At 44.4% G+C, this 19,103-nt stretch overlaps 1 protein-coding gene across 10 annotated transcripts in view; it reads left to right on the top strand.

The window, feature by feature from the left end:
- The window catches only part of LOC118937626 (probable RNA-binding protein 18), a 30,162-nt gene extending 11,071 nt beyond the window's left edge, over positions 1-19,091 (top strand). The window contains exons 3-8 of one of the 10 annotated variants that reach the window (XR_005034881.1): positions 4,865-4,991; positions 5,441-5,528; positions 12,958-13,017; positions 13,679-13,765; positions 14,480-14,578; positions 17,535-19,091. Coding sequence is in view for 8 of the 10 variants with exons in the window: in XM_036936967.1 (XP_036792862.1) it covers positions 4,865-4,991; positions 5,441-5,528; positions 12,958-13,017; positions 13,679-13,731 (328 nt within the window). In the remaining 2 variants the exon portion in view is untranslated. Of the gene's footprint in view, positions 1-4,864; positions 4,992-5,440; positions 5,529-12,957; positions 13,018-13,678; positions 13,774-14,479; positions 15,626-17,534 lie in introns of those variants that run through there. The other 9 variants (XR_005034880.1, XM_036936971.1, XM_036936967.1 and 6 more) reach the window with 9 other exon arrangements.
- The last annotated feature ends 12 nt before the right edge of the window (positions 19,092-19,103 follow it).

Below are 19,103 nucleotides of genomic sequence, written 5' to 3'. Positions count from 1 at the left end.
CTCTCTCTGGGCTGGCTAGCTCACTAGCTAGCAAACGTAGCTACACACAATAATATCAATGTCAGCATGTGAAGTCGCTAGTTGGCGGTAAAATTGCCGTAAACAAACTTCACTATCAATTTAGAAGTCTATCCCACTGAGTTCAGCTTGCAGTTGGTCTCTTGCCCAGAGCCAGTTCAGCTTGCAGTTGGTCTCTTGCCCAGAGCCAGTTCAGCTTGCAGTTGGTCTCTTGCCCAGAGCCAGTTCAGCTTGCAGTTGGTCTCTTGCCTAGAGCCAGTTCAGCTTACAGTTGGTCTCTTGCCTAGAGCCTGTTCAGCTTACAGTTGGTCTCTTGCCCAGAGCCAGTTCAGCTTGCAGTTGGTCTCTTGCCCAGAGCCAGTTCAGCTTGCAGTTGGTCTCTTGCCTAGAGCCAGTTCAGCTTACAGTTGGTCTCTTGCCTAGAGCCAGTTCAGCTTGCAGTTGGTCTCTTGCCCAGAGCCAGTTCAGCTTGCAGTTGGTCTCTTGCCCAGAGCCAGTTCAGCTTGCAGTTGGTCTCTTGCCCAGAGCCAGTTCAGCTTACAGTTGGTCTCTTGCCCAGAGCCAGTTCAGCTTACAGTTGGTCTCTTGCCTAGAGCCAGTTCAGCTTACAGTTGGTCTCTTGCCTAGAGCCAGTTCAGCTTACAGTTGGTCTCTTGCCTAGAGCCAGTTCAGCTTACAGTTGGTCTCTTGCCCAGAGCCAGTTCAGCTTACAGTTGGTCTCTTGCCCAGAGCCAGTTCAGCTTACAGTTGGTCTCTTGCCCAGAGCCAGTTCAGCTTGCAGTTGGTCTCTTGCCTAGAGCCAGTTCAGCTTACAGTTGGTCTCTTATCCAGAGCCAGTTCAGCTTGCAGTTGGTCTCTTGCCTAGAGCCAGTTCAGCTTACAGTTGGTCTCTTATCCAGAGCCAGTTCAGCTTACAGTTGGTCTCTTGCCTAGAGCCAGTTCAGCTTACAGTTGGTCTCTTATCCAGAGCCAGTTCAGCTTGCAGTTGGTCTCTTATCCAGAGCCAGTTCAGCTTGCAGTTGGTCTCTTATCCAGAGCCAGTTCAGCTTACAGTTGGTCTCTTATCCAGAGCCAGTTCAGCTTACAGTTGGTCTCTTATCCAGAGCCAGTTCAGTTTACAGTTGGTCTCTTATCCAGAGCCAGTTCAGCTTACAGTTGGTCTCTTATCCAGAGCCAGTTCAGCTTACAGTTGGTCTCTTGCCCAGAGCCAGTTCAGCTTGCAGTTGGTCTCTTGCCCAGAGCCAGTTCAGCTTGCAGTTGGTCTCTTGCCTAGAGCCAGTTCAGCTTACAGTTGGTCTCTTATCCAGAGCCAGTTCAGCTTACAGTTGGTCTCTTGCCCAGAGCGAGTGCAGCACTACGTTTTATTTCATCCACTGATACAACATAGGCTTTTGCCAAATTGACAGTTTCATGATTTTTATTTCTGGGGTATGGATTATCCCTTTAAACGTCAGTGTGTAGGCTATGTAGAATGTATGTACAGTCGTGGACAAAAGTTTTGAGAATGACACGAATATTAATTTTCACAAAGTCTGCTGCCTCAGTTTGTACGATGGCAATTTGCATATATTCCAGAATGTTATGAAGAGTGATCAGATGAATTGCAATTAATTGCAAAGTCCCTCTTTGCCATGCAAATGAACAGAATCCCCAAAAAACATTTCCACTGCATTTCAGCCCTGCCACAATAGGACCAGCTGACGTCATGTCAGTGTTTCTCTTGTTAACACAGGTGTGAGTGTTGACAAGGACAAGGCTGGAGATCACTCTGTCATGCTGATTGAGTATGAATAACAGACTGGAAGCTTCAAAAGGAGGGTGGTGCTTGGAATCATTGTTCTTCCTCTGTCAGCCATGGTTACCTGCAAGGAAACACGTGCCGTCATCATTGCTTTGCACAAAAAGGGCTTCAGAGGGAAGGATATTGCTGCCAGTAAGATTTCACCTAAATCAACCATTTATTGGATCATCAAGAACTTCAAGAAGAGCGGATCAGTTGTTGTGAAGAAGGCTTCAGGGCGCCCAAGAAAGTCCAGCAAGCACCAGGACCGTCTCCTAAAGTTAATTCAGCTGCAGGATCGGGGCACCACCAGTACAGAGCTTGCTCAGGAATGGCAGCAGGCAGGTGTGAGTGCATCTGCACGCACAGTGAGGCAAAGACTTTTGGAGGATGGCCTGGTGTCAAGAAGGGCAGCAAAGAAGCCACTTCTCTCCAGGAAAATTCTGCAAAAGGTACAGGGATTGGACTGCTGAGGACTGGGGTAAAGTCATTTTCCGATTGTTTGGGGCATCCGGAAAAAAGCTTGTCCGGAGAAGACAAGTTGAGTGCTACCATCAGTCGTGTGTCATGCCAACAGTCAAACATCCTGAGACCATTCATGCGTGGGGTTGCTTCTCAGCCAAGGGAGCGGACCCACTCACAATTTTGATTAAGAACACAGCCATGAGAGAGCAACTTCTCCCAACCATCCAGGAACAGTTTGGTGACGAACAATGCCTTTTCCAGCATGATGGAGCAACTTGCCATAAGGCAAAGTGATAACTAAGTGGCTTGGGGAACAAAACATCGATATGTTGGGTCCATGGCCAGGAAACTTCCCAGACCTTAATCCCATTGAGAACTTGTGGTCAATCCTCAAGAGGCGGGTGGACAAACAAACCCCACAAATTCTGACAAACTCCAAGCATTGATTATGCAAGAATTGGCTGCCATCAGTCAGGATGTGGCCCAGAAGTTAATTGACAGCATGCCAGGGCGGATTGCAGAGGTCTTGAAAAAGAAGGGTCAACACTGCAAATATTGACTCTTGGATCAACTTCATGTAATTGTCAATAAAAGCCTTTAACAGTTATGAAATGCTTGTAATTATACTTCAGTATTCCATAGTAACATCTGACAAAAATATCTGAAGACACTGAAGCAGCAAACTTTGGAAATTAATATTTGTGTCATTCTCAAAACTTTTGGCCGCGACTGTAGGCCGTAATCTTCTTACAATGTTGAGACTCTTCTGTCTGGAGGCACTCTGTATCACTGGTACAATTGGTAGCCATGTTTATGACTAATGAATCCAATTAGTCTATTGAGTCGTACAAGGCCGGGCTGGTCTAGTACAGCATGTGCCACTGTAGAGGACTCCTCCTAGCTTAACATGTTCACAATGAGGCTATAGTCTAGACCTTCTCACAGTCAGATGGTTAAACAATTAATATTGATTCTTGCTATCTGGGATCCTTGGGATGTACCAACTCTGACGTTACCACATTGAAGTTGAAATGTTTAAGATAAGGGTTAAGGTTAGGGTTATGGTAGGGGTTAAGCTGAGGATTATGGTAAAGGTAGGGGTTAGGGTTATGGTAAGGGTAGGGGTTAGGGTTAAGTTTAGGGTTATGGTAAGGGTAGGGGTTAAGGTTAGGGATGTCCGAACGGGATAGCACTAACCATTCATATTATTAATGGTTCCTGGATGTTAGTGAGAATGAATCCCATTGCTAATAACATAACATTTCCCACGAATTCTATAGGTTACAGCAGCATGGCAGCTAGCCTAATGCACGCATTAGTGGATGTTTTTCTTGAATTAGAGTCTGTTGGGAATTCAGGCTTCCTCTGTTTTATTTTGTCATTGTCCTGCTGCCGTATCCTCTGCATTGTGTGGATATAAGATTTACTGTGCCTAAAAAGGTGTTAAGAGACCTGTCATTCTAATCAGGGTCAGCTGACCGGGATGCCTAATATACTGTAGTTATGTTACATGGGTGGATGATGTATATGTTAAGAATAGAATAGCACTGTCTGTGACAAAGGAACATTAACCAATTATGTTCTCATGTTCTTAGTTGATAGTAGACATTCATAAGGGCATATAGGCCTGTATTGAGAATGACATTCATAAGGGCATATAGGCCTGTATTGAGAATGACATTCATAAGGGCATATAGGCCTGTATTGAGAATGACATTCATAAGGCATATAGGCCTGTATTGAGAATGACATTCATAAGGGCATATAGGCCTGTATTGAGAATGACATTCATAAGGGCATATAGGCCTGTATTGAGAATGACATTCATAAGGGCATATAGGCCTGTATTGAGAATGACATTCATAAGGGCATATAGGCCTGTATTGAGAATGACATTCATAAGGGCATATAGGCCTGTATTGAGAATGACATTCATAAGGGCATATAGGCCTGTATTGAGAATGACATTCATAAGGGCATATAGGCCTGTATTGAGAATGACATTCATAAGGGCATATAGGCCTGTATTGAGAATGACATTCATAAGGGCATATAGGCCTGTATTGAGAATGACATTCATAAGGCATATAGGCCTGTATTGCGAATGACATTCATAAGGGCATATAGGCCTGTATTGCGAATGACATTCATAAGGGCATATAGGCCTGTATTGAGAATGACATTCATAAGGGCATATAGGCCTGTATTGAGAATGACATTCATAAGGCATATAGGCCTGTATTGAGAATGACATTCATGTGTTTGGAGATTACAAAATGGTACTTTAAAGTTACTTACTTTATCTAAGTACTTTGAAACAGCAAATCAAAACTGAGAGACAATATTTTTTGGGGGGGACATTTTAGTAATTTAGCAGATGCTCTTATCCAGACCGACTTACAGAGCAATTAGGGTTTAAGTGCCTTGCTCAAGGGCACATTGACCGATTTTTTTTTTTTTCTTTTTTTTTCTTTTTTTTTTTTCTTTTTTTTTCTCTCCCCAATTCACCTTGGGGATTGGAACCAGCAAACGTTTGGTTACTGGCCCAATGCTCTAACCGCATTATTGTTTGTGTGTTTTTCTCCCTCCCTCCCTGTACAGGTACTACCTGGTGAAGCTGCTGGAGAGGTTTGGGAAAGTGAAACAGTTTGACTTCCTGTTCCACAAGTCTGGACCAATGGAGGGCCAGCCCCGAGGATACTGCTTTGTTAACTTACACACCAAAGAGGTACAACATTAAACCAACCATTTCACATCTTTCAATTCCAAGAAAAGATTAGCTCACGAACGTGAAAAGTTAGGGCTAGTCAAAAGCTATAGACGGCATAGACAAGAGTCACGATATAGCCGACCATTTCCCATCTCTCCCCGTGAAAATATTGTTTCAAACTTAATAGGGCTCCACCAACGGTAAGATGGAGATCTCTTGTTTAGTGTGATGGGAGGCAGTCCCCTGGGTGTTATTCAGAGGAACTCTATGTGTATTAGCCTCATACACACACACAGACACATCATCATCAGGCATTATTGTCTCTGTTGTCATCACTCTATGAAAAGGAATGATGATATAATGTTTTGTGTAAGAGGACTACAATGTAATGATACTGACCTTGTTTCGGATGGGGGAAATTATGATTTTCATGAGGATCAAACACGTACTCTTTTTCCAATCTCCAGGAAGCAGAGCGGGCGATCCATTGTCTAAATGGGAAGCTGGCCCTCTCCAAGAAGCTGGTGGTGCGCACACGCACACGCACAGGTAAAGGTAAGGGTCCCTCTCTGAAACCTCTTGCCTTTACACACACACACACACGCATACGCATGGCCAGTGATTCATTGTGGCTTCCTCAGTTAGGGTGCAAGGCTAGCCCAATACAGGTCATTAAGTTGTACAGAGTTAGCCTGTATGTTAGCGTCCTGCATGCAACTGTGTTTGCCTGTGGTCTGGTCAGTGGTGTGACTGTTTTTGGGTACTGCACTGTGGCAGCATCTAGGACATTAGCTGAAAGGCAGTAGTGTAGGACGTTAGCTGAAAGGCAGTAGTGTAGGACGTTAGCTGAAAGGCAGTAGTGTAGGACGTTAGCTGAAAGGCAGTAGTGTAGGACGTTAGCTGAAAGGCAGTAGTGTAGGACGTTAGCTGAAAGGCAGTAGTGTAGGACGTTAGCTGAAAGGTAGTAGTGTAGGACGTTAGCTGAAAGGCAGTAGTGTAGGACGTTAGCTGAAAGGCAGTAGTGTAGGACATTAGCTGAAAGGCAGTAGTGTAGGACATTAGCTGAAAGGCAGTAGTGTAGGACATTAGCTGAAAGGCAGTAGTGTAGGACGTTAGCTGAAAGGCAGTAGTGTAGGACGTTAGCTGAAAGGCAGTAGTGTAGGACATTAGCTGAAAGGCAGTAGTGTAGGACGTTAGCTGAAAGGCAGTAGTGTAGGACGTTAGCTGAAAGGCAGTAGTGTAGGACATTAGCTGAAAGGCAGTAGTGTAGGACATTAGCTGAAAGGCAGTAGTGTAGGACATTAGCTGAAAGGCAGTAGTGTAGGACATTAGCTTAAAGGCAGTAGTGTAGGACATTAGCTGAAAGGCAGTAGTGTAGGACGTTAGCTGAAAGGCAGTAGTGTAGGACATTAGCTGAAAGGCAGTAGTGTAAGACATTAGCTGAAAGGTAGTAGTGTAGATCATTAGCTGAAAGGCAGTAGTGTAGATCATTAGCTGAAAGGCAGTAGTGTAGGACATTAGCTGAAAGGCAGTAGTGTAGGACATTAGCTGAAAGGCAGTAGTGTAGGACGTTAGCTGAAAGGCAGTAGTGTAGGACGTTAGCTGAAAGGCAGTAGTGTAGGACATTAGCTGAAAGGCAGTAGTGTAAGACATTAGCTGAAAGGTAGTAGTGTAGATCATTAGCTGAAAGGCAGTAGTGTAGATCATTAGCTGAAAGGCAGTAGTGTAAGACATTAGCTGAAAGGTAGTAGTGTAGATCATTAGCTGAAAGGCAGTAGTGTAGATCATTAGCTGAAAGGCAGTAGTGTAGGACATTAGCTGAAAGGCAGTAGTGTAGGACGTTAGCTGAAAGGCAGTAGTGTAGGACGTTAGCTGAAAGGCAGTAGTGTAGGACATTAGCTGAAAGGCAGTAGTGTAAGACATTAGCTGAAAGGTAGTAGTGTAGATCATTAGCTGAAAGGCAGTAGTGTAGATCATTAGCTGAAAGGCAGTAGTGTAAGACATTAGCTGAAAGGCAGTAGTGTAGATCATTAGCTGAAAGGCAGTAGTGTAGATCATTAGCTGAAAGGCAGTAGTGTAAGACATTAGCTGAAAGGTAGTAGTGTAGGACGTTAGCTGAAAGGCAGTAGTGTAGATCATTAGCTGAAAGGCAGTCGTGTAGCCAGCCAGTCCGTCAGTACCTCCTAGGCCGGGCCAGGGGTGATCTCTTGGACTCCAGCGACCCTGGTCTTTCCCAAACAATAGACAGCTGCCATGTGGACTAAGGAAATCCTGTATAGTCCCAAATCACACCCCTTCTGTGCACACCCTCTCCCCCGTCTCCCACTCCTTGGACAACAACAATTCTGTGTCCACACACACACACACACACACACACACACACACACACACACACACACACACACACACACACATAAGATAGATCAATCAAAAAAAGGAAAGTAACTGGTATGTTTCCATATTTATTTATCTTATTTTATCTTTATTGTTTCTGTACAGCACTTTGAGATATCAGCTGATGTACGAAGGGCTATATAAATACATTTGATTTGATTTTTGATTTGATTTAACTAGGCAAGTCAGTTAAGAACAAATTCTTATTTACAATGACGGCCTAGGAACAGTGGGTTAACTGCCTTGTTCAGGGGCAGAATTACAGATTTTTACCTTGTCAACTCGGGGATTCGATCTAGCAACCTTTCCGTTACTAGTCCAACGCGCTAACCACTAGGCTACCTGCCAACATGGCATCCATATGCCATCCACATGCCATCCATTTACCCTTCTAAAACTGACTATCCTACCGATCCTCAACTTCGGCGATGTTATTTACAAAATAGCTTCCAATGCCCTACTCAGCAAACTCGATGCAGTCTATCACAGTGCCATCCGTTTTGTCACCAAAGCCCCATATACCACCCACCACTGCGACCTGTATGCTCTAGTCGGCTGGCCCTCGCTACATATTTGTCGCCATACCCACTGGCTCCCGGTCATCTATAAGTCTATGCTAGGTAAAGCTCCGCCTTATCTCAGCTCACTGGTCTTGATAACAACACCCACCCATAGCACGCGCTCCAGCAGGTATATCTCACTGGTCATCCCCAAAGCCCCAAAGCCAACACCTCTTATTATTTATTGCCTTAACTCCTCACACCATTTGCACACACTGTATATAGACTTTCTTTTTTTCTATTGTGTTATTGTCTGTACACTTATTTATTCCATGTGTAACTCTGTGTTGTGGTTGTTGTGTCGCACTGCTTTGCTTTATCTTGGCCAGGTCGCAGATGTAAATGAGAACTTGTTCTCAACTAGCTTACCTGGTTAAATAAAGGTGAAATAAAAAATTTAAAAATCCACATGCCGTCCATATTCCATCCATAAACCATCTATATACCATCCATATGCCATCTGTATGCCATCTATATACCATCCATATACCATCTATATGCCATCCATATACCATCTATATATCATCCATAAACCATCTATATACTATCCATATTCCATCCATATGCCATCTATATACCATCCATATGCCATCTATATGCCATCTATATACCATCCATATGCCATCTATATACCATCTACAGTTGAAGTCGGAAGTTTACATACAGTCGTGGCCAAAAGTTTTGAGAATGACACAAATATTAATTTTCACAAAGTCTGCTTCCTCAGTTTGTATGATGGCAATTTGCATATTCTCCAGAATGTTATGAAGAGTGATCAGATGAATTGCAATTAATTGCAAAGTCCCTCTTTGCCATGCAACTGAACCGAATCCCCCAAAAACATTTCCACTGCATTTCAGCCCTGCCACAAAAGGACAGGCTGACATCATGTCAGTGATTCTTTCGTTAACACAGATGTGAGTGTTGACGAGGACAAGGCTTGAGATCACTCTGTCATGCTGATTGAGTTCGAATAACAGACTGGAAGCTTCAAAAGGAGGGTGGTGCTTGGAATCATTGTTATTCCTCTGTCAACCATGTACCTGCAAGGAAACATGTGCCATCATCATTGCTTTGCACAAAAAGGGCTTCACAGGCAAGGATATTGCTGCCAGTAAAATTGCACCTAAATCAACCATTTTTTGGATCATCAAGAACTTCAAGGAGAGCGGATCAATTGTTGTGAAGAAGGCTTCAGGGCGCCCAAGAAAGTCCAGCAAGCGCCAGGACCGTCTCCTATAGTTGATTCAGCTGCGGGATCACACCACCACCTGTACAGAGCTTGCTCAGGAATGGCAGCAGGCAGATGTGAGTGCATCTGCACGCACAGTGAGGCAAAGACTTTTGGAGGATGGCCTGGTGTCAAGAAGGACAGCAAAGAAGCCACTTCTCTCCAGGAAAAACATCAGGGACAGACTGATATTCTGCAAAAAGTACAGGGATTGGACTGCTGAGGACTGGGGTAAAGTCATTTTCTCTGATGAATCCCCTTTCCGATTGTTTGGGGCATCTGGAAAAAAGTTTGCCCGGAGAAGACAAGTTGAGCGCTACCATCAGTCCTGTGTCATGCCAACAGTAAAGCATCCTAAGACCATTCATGTGTGGGGTTGCTTCTCAGCCAAGGGAGTGGGCTCACTCACAATTTTGATTAAGAACACAGCCATGAGAGAGCAACTTCTCCCAACCATCCAGGAACAGTTTGGTGACGAACAATGCCTTTTCCAGCATGATGGAGCAACTTGCCATTAGGCAAAGGTGATAACTAAGTGGGTTAGGGAACAAAACATCGATATTTTGGGTCCATGGCCAGGAAACTCCCCAGACCTTTATCCCATTGAGAACTTGTGGTCAATCCTCAAGAGGCGGGTGGACAAACAAAACCCCACAAATTCTGACAAACTCCAAGCATTGATTATGCAAGAATGGGCTGCCATCAGTCAGGATGTGGCCCAGAAGTTAATTGACAGCATGCCAGGGCGGATTGCAGAGGTCTTGAAAAAGAAGGGTCAACACTGCAATATTGACTCTTTACATCAACTTCATGTAATTGTCAATAAAAGACTTTGACACTTATGAAATGCTTGTAATTATACTTCAGTATTCCATAACATCTGACAAAAAATATCAATAGCAAATTTTGTGGAAATTAATATTTGTCACTTTCAAAACTTTTGGCCACGACTGTGCACTTAGACTGTCATTAAAACTTGTTTTTCAACCACTCCACTAATTTCTTGTTAACCAACTATAGTTTTGGCAAGTCGGTTAGGACATCTACTTTGTGCATGACACAAGTAATTTTTCCATCAAATCAAATTTTATTTTTCACATACACATAGTTAGCAGATGTTAATGCGAGTGTAGCGAAATGCTTGTGCTTCTAGTTCCAACAATGAAGTAATAACCAACGAGTAATCTAACCTAACAATTCCACAACTACCGTATACACACAAGTGTAAAGGGATAAAGAATATGTACATAAAGATATATGAATGAGTGATGGTACAGAACGGCATAGGCAAGATGCAGTAGATGGTATCGAGTACAGTATATACATATGAGATGAGTAATGTATGGTATGTAAACAATATATAAATTGGCATTGTTTAAAGTGGCTAGTGATACATTTTTTACATCAATTTCCATTATTAAAGTGGCTGGAGTTGAGTCAGTGTGTTGGCAGCAGCCACTCAATGTTAGTGGTGGCTGTTTAACAGTCTGATGGCCTTGAGATGGAAGCTTTTTTTCAGTCTCTCTGTCCCTGCTTTGATGCACCTGTACTGACCTCGCCTTCTGGATGATAGCGGGGTGAACAGGCTTGGGTGGTTGTTGTCCTTGATGATCTTTATGGCCTTCCTGTGACATCGGGTGGTGTAGGTGTCCTGGAGGGCAGGTAGTTTGCCCCCGGTGATGCGTTGTGCAGACCTCACTACCCTCTGGAGAGCCTTACGGTTGTGGGCGGAGCAGTTGCCATACCAGGCGGTGATACAGCCCGACAGGATGCTGTCAATTGTGCATTTGTAAAAGTTTGTGTGCTTTTGGTAACAAGCCAAATTCCTTCAGCCTCCTGAGGTTGAAGAGGCGCTGCTGCATGGCCACGCAGTCGTGGGTGAACAGGGAGTACAGGAGAGGGCTCAGAACACACCCTTGTGGGGCCCCAGTGTTGAGGATCAGCGGGGTGGAGATGTTGTTACCTACTCTCACCACCTGGGGGCGGCCCGTCAGGAAGTCCAGTACCCATCTGCACAGGGCGGGGTCGAGACCCAGGGTCTCGAGCTTGATGACGAGTTTGGAGGGTACTATGGTGTTAAATGCTGAGCTGTAGTCGATGAACAGCATTCTCACATAGGTATTCCTCTTGTCCAGATGGGTTAGGGCAGTGTGCAGTGTGGTTGCAATTGCGTCGTCTGTGGACCTATTGGGGCGGTAAGCAAATTGGAGTGGGTCTCGGGTGTCAGGTAGGGTGGAGGTGATATGGTCCTTGACTAGTCTCTCAAAGCACTTCATGATGACGGAAGTGAGTGCTACGGGGCGGTAGTCGTTTAGCTCATTTACCTTAGCTTTCTTGGGAACAGGAACAATGATTACCCTCTTGAAGCATGTGGGGCCAGCAGACTGGCATAAGGTTTGATTGAATATGTCCGTAAACACACCAGCCAGCTGGTCTGCGCATGCTCTGAGGACGCGGCTGGGAATGCCGTCTGGGCCTGCAGCTTTGCGAGGGTTAACGTTTAAATGTTTTACTCACGTCGGCTGCAGTGAAGGAGAGTCCGCAGGTTTTGTTTACAGACAGATTATTTCACTTTTAATTCACTGTATCACAATTCCAGTTGGTCAGAAATTTACATACACTAAGCTGAATGTGCCTTTAAACAGCTTGGAAAATTCCAGAAATGATGTCATGGCTATATAAGCTTCTGATAGGCTAATTGACATAATTTGAGTCAATTGGAGGTGTACCTGTGGATGTATTTCAAGGCCTACCTTCAACCTCAGTGCCTCTTTGCTTGACATCATGGGAAAATCAAAAGAAAAAAATTGTAGACCTCCACAAGTCTGGTTCATCCTTGGGAGCAATTTCCAAACGCCTGAAGGTACCACGTTCATCTGTACAAACAATAGTACGCAAGTATAAACACCATGGGACACACAGCCATCCATATACCATCTATACACCATCCATATGCCATCTATACACCATCCATATGCCATCAATATGCCATCTATACACCATCCATATGCCATCTATACATCATCCATATGCCATCAATATTCCATCTATACACCATCCATATGCCATCTATACACCATCCATATGCCATCAATATGCCATCCATACACCATCCATATGCCATCTATACACCATCCATATGCCATCTATACACCATCCATATGCCATCAATATGCCATCTATACACCATCCATATGCCATCTATACACCATCCATATGCCATCCATATGCCATCCATACACCATCCATATGCCATCAATATGCCATCTATACACCATCCATATGCCATCTATACACCATCCATATGCCATCAATATGCCATCTATACACCATCCATATGCCATCTATACACCATCCATATGCCATCAATATTCCATCTATACACCATCCATATGCCATCTATACACCATCCATATGCCATCAATATGCCATCTATACACCATCCATATGCCATCTATACACCATCCATATGCCATCAATATTCCATCTATACACCATCCATATGCCATCAATATTCCATCTATACACCATCCATATGCCATCTATACACCATCCATATGCCATCTATACACCATCCATATGCCATCTATACACCATCCATATACCATCAATATACCATGTCTGACTCAGAGAGCCATTCTGAGTAGAACTTTTCTAACATGATGGTCAAGTAATGGTCCTTCAACGATATAGTCTATTGATTCAACGATATAGTCTATTGATTCAAGGATACAGTCTATTGATTTGTATGCAATTGCTGTTCCTTGTGATTGTCATGATCTCTCTTTGTCTTGTCAAGTCACCTTGACCAAGGCCATGTACTGGAGATCCCCTTCAGCTTTGTCTTTAACCGAGGGATCATTTTATATTTCCGTCACTTCAGAGACTGATTGCCTCATCTCTGAGCCTGACCTCTGAACCTGTGTACTTACAGATAATGGAGGGAAGAGAAACTAATCTAAATCATCTGAAGATAGAAATATGAGACAGATCACACATGCAGAAAATAGACCTGTGGCCCTTGTCTATCCGGAGCATATAGGATACATTCTAATATAAGGACTTGCCAAATAGAAGGGAGTATTTGAGGGTCATGGTCATATAAATGTGTGTCCATTGTCTATTATGACTAGTGTGTTCGGTAGTCTGGCGTGAGAAACAATTATGGGTGTGTTTACTTTCAATGTAATACTTATTTCTATGTTACGTTGAGGAATAAAGGTTTTCATTCATTTATCCATCCATCCATCCATCCATTCATCCATCCATCCATACTGGATCAGAAAGCTAACTTGTGCTTTTTGAAACCAGGACATGAACTGATTACTGAACCTGGTAAGTCTGACATGAGTCATTTCTGGTATACTGAAGTGTGTGTTGTGGTTCTTCTCTCCACAGGCTCACATTGCATCAGTCACGTGGGTGAAGTTGAGGGATGGTTTTGAGAGGAATTAATACACAGTTCTATTGCTGTGCCGTTCAGCTTCCCCACAATGCCTTTGGATTTGACCAAAAACAGCACCAGACAAACAGTGACACGCTACCTGCCTGCTCCATGGTGCGACTGAGCTAAACGGGCTCCGCTCTGGTTACCTGGTCCAACCATGGTGCGACAGTAAGCTAGCCCACCCCGAAGCTCTGCTCCCTATCTCTGTGGTTACCAGTTCAGGCTCTGCTCTGTTCAGCAGCTATGTCATGTGGGAGGAAGTTGCAGTTCATTCTCTAAAACCTCTCCTCATATCTCATAATTATTTCATCACTTTAATCACAAGTCTCACAGGTGTCCTAGCTTTTGTTTTTGTCCATCTCTCTCTTTGTTTCTCTCTCTCTCTCTATTTCTTTGTCTCTGTCTCTCTCTCTCTGTCTCTCTCTGTCTCTCTCTCTCTCTGTCTCTCTCTCTCTCTGTCTGTCTGTCTCTGTTTCTGTCTCTCTGTTTCTGTCTCTCTGTTTCTGTCTCTCTGTTTCTCTCTCTGTTTCTCTCTCTGTTTCTGTCTCTCTGTTTCTGTGTCTCTGTCTCTCTGTCTCTGTCTCTCTGTCTCTGTCTCTCTGTCTCTGTCTCTCTGTCTCTCTGTCTCTGTCTCTCTCTCTGTTTCTGTTTCTCTCTCTGTTTCTGTTTCTGTCTCTCTCTCTGTTTCTGTTTCTGTCTCTGTCCCTCTGTTTCTGTTTCTGTCTCTCTCTGTTTCTGTCTCTCTCTGTTTCTGTCTCTCTCTGTTTCTGTCTCTCTGTTTCTGTCTGTCTCTGTTTCTCTGTCTCTCTCTCTGTCTCTCTGTCTCTCTGTCTCTCTCTCTCTGTCTCTCTCTCTCTCTGTCTCTCTCTTCCAGAGGTTTGAGGGTTTCCGAGGGGATAAGAATGGTCCTGCCAGCCTAGTGCCATCGTGCAGTGCAGTGCAGTGCAGAGCTAGACTTACCAACCAGTCTTAGGTCTGTCCAATCTCTGTCTCTTTGCCCCTCATCCTCTTTCTCCGACTCTCTCCCTTCATGCTTCACACACCCTCCTTTCCTACAGTATACATGTTTTAGAAGCTTATGAATTACGGTATGATAGACCTCATTAGGGTGTGTATGAGACTAACCCATGATTAACATCTAAAAGTCAAATTTCATGTTAGTGGCGCAGCAGTCTAAGACACTGCATCGCCGTGCTTGAGGCATCACTACAGAACCTGGTTCAATCCCAGGCAGTGCCACAACCGGGAGTCCCATAGGGCGGCGCACAATTGGCCCAGCATCGTTAGGGGAGGGTTTGGCCGCGGGGGTTTGGCCGAGCGACTCCTTGTTGCGGGCCGGGGGCCTGCAGGCTGACTTTGGTCGTCAGTTGGACTGTATTTTCTCCAACACATTGGTGCGGCTGGCTTCCGGGTTAAGCGGGCGGGCGGGTGTTAAGAGGCATAGTTTGCGGGGCATGTTTCGGGGGACGCGTATGACTCGACCTTCGCCTCTCCCAAGCCCGTTGGGGAGTGATGAAACAAGATCGCAATTGGATCGCAATTGAAAATCACCAAATTGTGGAGAAAATGGAGGTAAAATACAAAAAAAACATCATTTTACAAATGATGAACATTTCGGTTTAGTATTTTAATTGCTTGACAAGGAAGTCCCTTTTGAAAGGAGCCGTTATAAAAACAAATGGCCTCTTAGCTCTAATTCATACTATTAGTGTTATTACTGAAACAACCATGTCTAAGATGGACTTTAGGAGTCCTTAGGAATGTATTTTACTGTAAACTTCAAAAACACACTTACCAACCATAGACCTGTCAGTGTGGAGGAAGTGATGAAAGATAAACACGTAGTTTCCTTTTTCCCCTCCCCCCCCACACTCTCTCTAGTTTGCTTCCCCACTTACTCACTCTCCTCACAGTCACTCTCTCCCTCTCTCTATAACGCTTTCCTTCTCAGTCACTCTCCCTCTCTCTATAACGCTCTCCTTCTCACAGTCACTCTCTCCCTCTCTCTATAACGCTCTCCTTCTCACAGTCACTCTCTCCCTCTCTCTATAACGCTCTCCTTCTCACAGTCACTCTCTCCCTCTCTCTATAGCGCTCTCCTCACAGTCACTCTCTCCCTCTCTCTATAGCGCTCTCCTCACAGTCACTCTCTCCCTCTCTCTATAGCGCTCTCCTTCTCACAGTCACTCTCTCCCTCTCTCTGTAGCGCTCTCCTTCTCACAGTCACTCTCTCCCTCTCTCTGTAGCGCTCTCCTTCTCAGTCACTCTCTCCCTCTCTCTATAGCGCTCTCCTTCTCAGTCACTCTCTCCCTCTCTCTATAGCACTCTCCTTCTCAGTCACTCTCTCCCTCTCTCTATAGCGCTCTCCTTCTCAGTCACTCGCTCCCTCTCTCTATAGCGCTCTCCTTCTCAGTCACTCTCTCCCTCTCTCTATAATGCTCTCCTTCTCACAGGCACTCTCTCCCTCTCTCTATAGCGCTCTCCTTCTCAGTCACTCTCTCCCTCTCTCTATAGCGCTCTCCTTCTCAGTCACTCTCTCCCTCTCTCTATAGCGCTCTCCTTCTCAGTCACTCTCTCCCTCTCTCTATAGCGCTCTCCTTTTCAGTCACTCTCTCCCTCTCTCTAACTCTCTCCCTCTCTTTAACTCTCTCCCCCTCTCTAACTCTCTCCCTCTCTCTAACTCTCTCCTTCTCAGTCATTCAATTCAATTCAAGGGCTTTATTGGCATGGGAAACATGTGTTAACATTGCCAAAGCAAGTGAGGTAGATCATATATATATCTCCTTCTGTCACTCTCTCCCTCTCTCTAACTCTCTCCTTCTGTCACTCTCTCCCTCTCTTTAACTCTCTCCCCCTCTCTAACTCTCTCCCTCTCTCTAACTCTCTCCTTCTCAGTCACTCAATTCAATTCAATTCAAGGGCTTTATTGGCATGGGAAACATGTGTAAACATTGCCAAAGCAAGTGAGGTAGATAATATATAAAGTGAATATATAAAGTGAAATAAACAATAAAAATTAACAGTAAACATTACCCATACAGAAGTTTCAAAACAATAAAGACATTACAAATGTCATATTATACGGTGTATATACTCTCCTTGTCTCTAACTTTCTCCTCATAGTCACTCTCTCCTTCTCAGTCACTCTCTCCCTCTCTATATAACGCTCTCCTTCTCAGTCACTCTCTCCCTCCCTCTATAGCTCTCTCCCTCTACAGCTCTCTCCTTCTCACAGTCGCTCTCTCCTTCTCTGTCACTCTCTCCTTCTCAGTCACTCTCTCCCTCTATAGCTCTCTCCCTCTATAGCTCTCTCCCTCTATAGCTCTCTCCCTCTACAGCTCTCTCCTTCTCACAGTAGCTCTCTCCTTCTCACAGTCGCTCTCTCCTTCTCACAGTCGCTCTCTCCTTCTCAGTCACTCTCTCCTTCTCACAGTTGCTCTCTCCTTCTCACAGTCGCTCTCTCTTTCACAGTCGCTCTCTCCTTCTCACAGTCGCTCTCTCCTTCTCACAGTCACTCTCTCCCTCTCTATATAACGCTCTCCTTCTCAGTCACTCTCTCCCTCCCTCTATAGCTCTCTCCCTCTATAGCTCTCTCCCTCTACAGCTCTCTCCCTCTACAGCTCTCTCCTTCTCACAGTCGCTCTCTCCTTCTCACAGTCGCTCTCTCCTTCTCACAGTCGCTCTCTCTCCTTCTCACAGTCGCTCTTTCCTTCTCACAGTCGCTCTCTCCTTCTCACAGTCGCTCTCTCCTTCTCACAGTCGCTCTCTCCTTCTCACAGTCGCTCTCTCCTTCTCACAGTTGCTCTCTCCTTCTCACAGTCGCTCTCTCCTTCTCACAGTCGCTCTCTCCTTCTCACAGTCGCTCTCTCCTTCTCTGTCGCTCTCTCCTTCTCAGTCACTCTCTCTCTTCCCCTCTCTCCTGTACAAAGTACAAGTGCGACGATCCATGCGATTGAGGCCAAGCTTCAGATGATGGAGAACCCAGATGGAGAGGAGTACCAGGGCCACTCAACCTACATGTACAACAAGCCCCCAGAGAAACACCTACAGCCCTACAGCAGACCCTTCCTCAAGTTCAGGAGATGACACAAATGAGATGGAGACAGACCATCCAACACCTAGGCTCGAACAATTCCGGTAACTTTCCCAAAATGTCCAGGTTTTGCAGAAATCCCAGTTTGAAGATTCCCAGTATCAGAAGGGAATAAGCAGGAAATCCAGAATCCTCCAACCAGAATTTGTGGAAAATCTGGTAATTTTGGTAAAGTTACTAGAATTTTAGTCAAGTTACTGGAATTGTGGTCAAGTTACTGGAATTGTGGTCAAGTTGCTGGAAGTGTGGTCAAGTTACTGGAAGTGTGGTCAAGTTACTGGAAGTGTGGTCAAGTTACTGGAAGTGTGGTCAAGTTACTGGAAGTGTGGTCAAGTTACTGGAAGTGTGGTCAAGTTACTGGAAGTGTGGTCAAGTTACTGGAATTGTGGTCAAGTTACTGGAATTGTGGTCAAGTTACTGGAAGTGTGGGCAAGTTACTGGAATTGTGGGCAAGTTACTGGAAGTGTGAATATTGTCTAACTGTTAAGTTATTATTCCACTTTGGCACTCAGGCTACTTCCACTAGTCTGTTTGGACTATCATGTTTGGCTTGGTAATGACTGCAGTTGGCAAGAGCACAAACAGATCTGGGACCAGGCTACAGTGGGAGAGGTCAGGCCACCAAACCAAAACCTCTGTACTGTATGGCTTCAGGTTTGGACAGACAGCACGACAAGCCATTTGACAGGTGAAAGCCTCACACTGTCTGCTTTATTTTGAGCTAGTGTGTATTCTTACTTGGGAGAGGAGGGATTTTTTATTTGAGTTGTTTTTCTAACGGCTATATATTTTATGATGTGTACAATATCACACCTTCAATTTATCTTACTGTTGTTTATTTTTGTCATTGTAATGTTTAATTTCTCTCTTTGCTGTTTAGTGTTGGGAGTTTGACATTATTAGCTTTAATAATTACCAATTTTCCAGGGCACGTCGTCACAAAGCGTCTCAGAGAAGGAGTGCTGATCTAGGATCAGGTCCCTTCTCTTATTCATTATGATTATGATGTAGAAGGGAAGCCTAGATCAGCACTCCTACTCTGAGATGCTTGGTGAATATGGGCCCTGATTTAGTGGATCATATAATGTTTCCTATACATGCTCAGTCTGAGTCCCTTATTCAGCATGTTATGTTGGTCTGTAGTCACAAAAGGGAAGACATGGCATAAAATTGTGTCTTTTGAAAACTGAGTAGTTGTCACCTTTTCTGTGTTTCTTGTGATCAAAAGTCATGAACATGTATTTAATTCATGTTTGTTTGAGTGTGATTTGATGGCAACTTTGTACAATTGGAACTATTTTTATTCATGCTATGACACCCAGTAAACCAAGAAACTACATTGTCACTCAACTCATGCATGGTTCCTTCATTAAATAGTATTTTTTAAATTGTATTATATATATTG

This window comes from Oncorhynchus mykiss, chromosome 12, assembly GCF_013265735.2.
Source record: "Oncorhynchus mykiss isolate Arlee chromosome 12, USDA_OmykA_1.1, whole genome shotgun sequence".
Classification (NCBI taxonomy): Eukaryota; Metazoa; Chordata; class Actinopteri; order Salmoniformes; family Salmonidae; genus Oncorhynchus; species Oncorhynchus mykiss.
Note: the sequence above shows the minus strand (reverse complement) of the source record. Positions and strands in the feature narration are given on the sequence as shown.